At 55.6% G+C, this 5,438-nt stretch overlaps 1 protein-coding gene across 3 annotated transcripts; it reads right to left on the bottom strand.

Annotated features, from left to right (window-relative positions):
• Positions 1-846: 846 nt before the first annotated feature.
• On the bottom strand, positions 847-4,797 carry Ly6e (lymphocyte antigen 6 family member E). Of its 3 annotated transcripts, none has more exons than XM_052748021.1 (4): positions 4,663-4,797; positions 2,303-2,400; positions 1,777-1,896; positions 847-1,671 (listed from the first exon to the last, which is right to left on the bottom strand). In XM_052748021.1, exons 2-4 carry the CDS (start codon positions 2,370-2,372, stop codon positions 1,451-1,453), a joined length of 411 nt encoding a protein of 136 aa, XP_052603981.1. In that variant the 5' UTR covers positions 2,373-2,400; positions 4,663-4,797; the 3' UTR covers positions 847-1,450. The 3 variants fall into 3 exon arrangements, with proteins under 3 accessions (XP_052603981.1, XP_052603980.1, XP_052603979.1); XM_052748020.1 differs by having other exon boundaries at positions 2,303-2,403; positions 4,663-4,796; XM_052748019.1 differs by lacking the exon at positions 4,663-4,797 and adding an exon at positions 3,200-3,382.
• Positions 4,798-5,438: the final 641 nt, after the last annotated feature.

The raw sequence follows: 5,438 nt of genomic DNA, 5'->3' as shown, positions 1-5,438 counted from the left end.
GGTCTGTCTCCATGAGTCCCTTGTCCCTTAACACGAACAGCAGTGAACCCCATCAAGCCAGGTGGAGTGGCAACTGCCTGTAACCCTAGTACCTAGTCTTTAAGTGAGATCCTGCTTCAGAAACAAAAAAAAAAGTCTTAGTGTCAGGTGTGGTGGTACACACCTTTAATCCCCGCAGTCAGGAGGCAGAGGCGGGATTACCACAAGTTTGAGGGCAGCTAGTCTAACATATTGGGACCCTGTCTTAAAATACCAGGGGGAAAAAAAGTGGTGTGTGTGAGCATACCAAACCAAACCAGGAGGGAAAAAAAAAATCAAAGCCAGTTATAGGGTGGATATCTCTCTCTATATATATCTATATATCTATATCTATATATAGAGAGATATATCTCATTTGCCTGGCCACACTTCTGTGGCTTGAACCACAGTGTGGTTTGTGAAGGACAGGGGTGACATCCAGCAGGCCTCGGAAATCCCTGCTGTAGACGAATAATGTGTGATCAGCCTGCTGGGCCTACCTTTATGGGTAGCTGTACTTCTCAGCTGACTTACACAGCCTGGGACAGCACATGCTCAGGCTCTCTCTCTGTCTCCTTCCTCCTCTCCCCTCCTTTCTCTCAGACCCATCTCACTAAACGGGCCTGGATCCCTAGAATTCACTATGTACACCAGCCTGGCCTCACCGATAGCTGTTTCTGTCTCGCTGTATCACCCACACCAGGCTGGTCTCTCGGGATCTCTTCTGCGGGGCTGTGGGCTTGCAGGATCCCCAGGTCCCTCCAGATTGAAAGAGCAAGAAGACATTTCAAGGAGGAAGAGGGGTAAGGACATCCAGGACAGCGTGGGAACGGGTGGGAACAGTTTATTTGAGGCACTAGAATAGCAGCAGGAAGCCAGTGTGGGCAGAGAGGGAGGCAGGGACTCAACTGGATGCAGCGGTGGAAGCCTTCATTGGGAGGAGCGGCAGTCCTCCGTGGGCAGCCTCCTGAATCGAGTACAACATGGGCACAGTCATGCCAGGGGCAAGAGTTTGGGTGGAGACAGAGGCCTTCCACTCTAGAATCTTCCAGGTCCCCTTTGCCCATTCATTCACACACAGACACACTGAGCACACAGGTGTACATTCATTTGGTTAGACATCCTTGTGAGTGTGACCACAAGATTGAGGCCTGACCTGGATACTCTGAGACTCCAAGGAAGATTTTCACCCCTTTCCTGGTTCCCCCAAGGGTGGTCACAGGATGGGCTCTGGACACAAGGGTAGCTAGTCCCATTTCAACAGAGCAGATGTAGTGTTAGATTTGGTGTTTCGCCCTGATACTGAGAGTGTAGAGGGGGACTAGACACACCCAGGAGGAGCTGAAGGCTCCTAGAGTCCCCTGGGACCTAAAAGGGGCTGTGCTTTTCTTCCTGAGCTGGGGGGGAAATATGGGGAAACACATGGGGATGGTCAGGGATCCAGCTGCAGAAGAGCCAGCAAGCTGAGCAGCAGTCCCAGGCCCAGCAGTGGGATACTGGCGCGAAGTCCGAGGCCAGCTGTGCTGATATTGCAGAAGGAGTATTGGCAGCAGTAACTGTTTACAGATGCCACTCCTAAGTTGACATTGACGTTCTCACTAGGGCAGATTTCGGAGCAGCCCTTGTTCAGGGTGTAGCCAAGGTTGACATTCCCTGTATGGAAAGTGAGATTGAGGGGGCAGCCATCTGGGTACCAGGAGATGGGGGACAGCCCCGTGGATCCCTGGGTCCAGGCCAGGGAGATGGCTAGTTACTCACCAAAGCCAGCCGAAGCAGATAATGTGACGCAGTAATTGTCTCTGCTCGAGCATGTAGTTGGCCACAGGCATTTCAAATTGCTCTTCTGATCGGTGCAGGTGAAGCATACCAGGGAATGGGCTGCAAAAGGGACATGCTGTAGGTGACACCTGCTTGCTCCCTGGGGAAGCCGTCCAGGGAAGGGTACCATTCCAGTGGTGGTGTGTGTGTGTGTGGGGGGGGGGTTTGATACCCAACCCTTTGCGGACAATGAGCAACTACAGCACGCTCGGCTCTGGGTCAGAGACAAAACCAAGATGACAAGTGACAGTAGACTTTGGTCCTAGAGGGGCTAAAGTGTCTCCTTAAACACAAGGTGACAACAGTGTAGCTGGGCCAGCACTGAGGCGAGGGGAACAACTTCACTTTGCTAAGGAGTGGGAGAGGCAGGAAGGCCAAGAAGTTCACAGGAGAGTTGGCTCAGGGTCAATAAGAACGGACGTCAGGAGGAAGGCCAGGCTGCCTCTGGGGTCTCAGCAGTCCATACCTTGTTCCACACCCAAAAGGGCTGCCAGCAGTACAGGCAGGAAGACCCTCATGCTGGAAGTGGCAGACATCTGCTGAGGGCTGCCAAACCACAGAAGCCTGCTGTGAGAGAGGCAGCTGGTTAAGGGACAGGCTACCCACCCACAAACCAAGATCCCGGCTTAGACACTCCACACCTCCCCAGCGAGCCACGCCGTCCCCTTCGTAGATAGTTCCAGCATTCCAGGCCCCAGGGAGGGCAGGAAAGCAGTATTAACACCCTGCTGCCCTGAGGCTAGCCATTGAGACAACTCGACTTAAGGCCCCATTCCTTATCTCATGGCTTTCTGGCCCCTGCACCATCAGAAGAGCAATTTGTACATCCTAAAGCCAACCATGCGCTACAGCCACACTTACGTAAGCCATGTATTATCTGGCAGCCCCCTCTTCCTTTGGAAACCTGTAGGAGCCAGAATTTTCCTTTGCCCCACGGGCTGCTAACCAAATCTTTACCTCAGTACACCTGGCCCCCTCCTGATGCTATTGTGGCCAATTATTAAAGGAACTTTTTTTTGTTTGTTTGTTTGTTTTTTTGGTTTTTCGAGACAGGGTTTCTCTGTGTAGCTTTGCGCCTTTCCTGGGACTCACTTGGTAGCCCAGGCTGGCCTCGAACTCACAGAGATCTGCCTGGCTCTGCCTCCCGAGTGCTGGGATTAAAGGCGTGCGCCACCACCGCCCGGCTATTAAAGGAACTTTTATCTGACATCCCTTTTGACACCCGCAGAATCTTAACCCAAATTCATCTAATGGCACCTTCCAGTTAACACCCCTTTCCAAACTTGGGGGCACCCAAGGCCAAGTAAAGGGGAACCAAGGACTCTCGGAATGCCATAGAAGGGGTGGAGCTTAGGGAGCGGACCTGAGACTAGGGCAGTGGTCTGTTAAATGAGCAAACATGAACCCTAAATCTTCTCTGGGCCCTGTGGAACAAATGCAGGCCACCCTGGAGAGGGCTGAGGGCTTCTGGGCTTCATCATTCCCTCCTGTACTAGGTGGGGGCTCAGGACCCGTTTCCAGAAGAAGACAACTCCATTCCTCCACCTGTGTCTGGGAAGGGCAACAAGAGGTTATGTATAGCAGTCACCGGACAGCCAGGTGGACCATGGGGCTTTTCTTGGCCCCTGGGAAGGAGTCTGTGGCACAGGGTAGGGAAAGTTAGCGAAAGGACCAGCTTGCAGGGTTTCAATGTCCTATTTTTGAGTACCACTGGCTTCCCGGGGAGGGAGTACACCAATGCCATCTGTTGAGTGGGAGAGGGACATTCCAGAGACTGAAAGGAATAGGGGGTGGCTTACAGATTTGGGGCGGTCCTCTTAGACAAAGAAAGGGGGTGCAGTGGGAGATGAAGTTGTGGTGTCTTCCAGGAGACACCCTGGCCCTAGGCCTCTCCTGTCCTGAGCATTGCTAACATCTTACTGTGGGTGGCAAAAACCCCAGATGGTCAAATTCAGTGCCAAGCCCAGCTGGGCCTGTTCTCGATTCCAGGCAGTACATACAGGGAGAAAGGAGTCTCCTGTCTTTTCTATACACAGTGAGGCTGTGAAACGAAGGAGCCCTGAGCTGTCTGCTAGGAAACTCTGGCATGCACAGCCACAAACAGGCTGAGGAGGCAACCCATCGTCCACCGGAGGACACACAGCGCGACCAGAAGGGCTGAGGGAAGTTACTGGGGGAGTGGTGGGAAACCAGTTCAGTGCGATGAGTCTGTGATGAGTCTGTCCACAGTTACCGTCTGCAGGCTACTGGGCAGGGCCTCTCTGGGGCCCAGGAACGCCTCCTCAAACCCACAGGGATCACCTGTGAAAGCCAGGTGTCTAGTGCCAGGCGACCGGCAGAGGAAGAAGCCTGTTTAGGTCAACGGAGCTAGCCAGGGACTAGGCACAACCTCGGGAACCTCAGCACCGGCATGCAAAATCCTGGACAAAGACAAAGAGCTCCCGCTCCTCACTCTGGTGAGGGTCCTGCCTCTCGCAACCAATCCACCTTGTCTGAGGGCCCGGCAACTCCTGCTCTAGTTTACAAGGGTGTATCCCTGGAGATCCCAAGCCGACAAACCAGCATTCATGGAATTGAGAAAGGGGCACCGAGTGAGGGCTTTGCAGGGGCCTTTGCCCTTTTCTGCTCCAGATCTCCAGAAACATGCCGGGAAGACTGGGGGATGGGAGGGAGGGAGCACACTGCAGGGGGCCTCGCAGGCTCCAACCACTCCGCACACGGGCTCCCAGTGCCCAGACCCCAGACGCTGCGGCCAAGGCCGCCCGCCAGCTCTCTCCCAGCGCATTCGCGCTGTGGCCCTGTGAAGCCGGGGCCCCGCGGACTTACCTCCGGGGCGAAGCGGTGCCACGAAAAGCTCCAGAACCCTCAGGTCCTGGAGATCGCCACAGTCTGGAGATTCCCAGGCAGGCGGACCAGGTCGCCGATGGCGGGGGCGGGCGGCGGGCGGGGCGTTCCACGGGCTGTGGGCGGGTCTCTGGTGGGTGGGAAGGACAACCCGGGATACCCGACTCTGCGTCCTGCGGCTGCGCCCTGGCCTAGCACTACAGCCACTCTTCTGAGGTTTGGATCCAGGTCCCGACCCATGCGCCCATGGCTGCGGCCCCCAGGTCCCCGGTGGCACCCCGAGACCTCCCAAAGTGCCCCATGCCGCACAATGTAGCGTGTGAGCGCTGGCGTGGCTTTCCGCCTGGCCTGCGGTGCAGCCTGTCTGCCTTCTCTTGCAGGAAGACCCGGGGAGGGTGGAAGGGTCAGGTCTTTGCGGCAATTACTGATACTAGGACCTGGGCTCAGGCTCTGCCTGCTTCCGGAAAGAGTGAGAGGACCGACTGCATCCCGAAGCCCTGGGCGCTCATGGGAATCTCTGCTGCCGCAGGGGCTGAGGAAGTGCTGGACCGAGGATGCAGCATCTCCCGCCTGCTGGTTGGTGGGTCCCTCCGGGCTGAGCCTGTCTAGGCCATCTCTCTCTTGGGGTGAGACAGGACAGGGCTTCGGGGAAGGAGGCCGTTGCGACATTGGCTTGGACAGATCTGGTTCTCCTTCCCCTTCCTCTGGGTACAGGGCTGCCTCTTACACTCCACGAGGTGGCTATGGAACAAAGGCTC

Source organism: Peromyscus californicus, unplaced genomic scaffold (genome assembly GCF_007827085.1).
Source record: "Peromyscus californicus insignis strain IS unplaced genomic scaffold, ASM782708v3 Scaffold_20__1_contigs__length_68692818, whole genome shotgun sequence".
NCBI lineage: Eukaryota > Metazoa > Chordata > Mammalia > Rodentia > Cricetidae > Peromyscus > Peromyscus californicus.
The sequence above is the reverse complement of the archived record's forward strand: the minus strand, read 5'-3'. Positions and strand labels throughout refer to the sequence as shown.

Bases quoted from the DNA above. Each gene is read 5' to 3' on its own strand.
- Ly6e (XM_052748019.1), bottom strand. From the start codon at position 3,237: ATGTTTGCTCATTTAACAGACCACTGCCCTAGTCTCAG. The intron at 1,897-2,302 runs GTATGGACTGCT...TCCCTTTTGCAG, and splicing joins CCTTTTGGGTGTGGAACAAG to CCCATTCCCTGGTATGCTTC. The intron at 1,672-1,776 runs GTGAGTAACTAG...CTTTCCATACAG, and splicing joins ATCTGCTTCGGCTGGCTTTG to GGAATGTCAACCTTGGCTAC.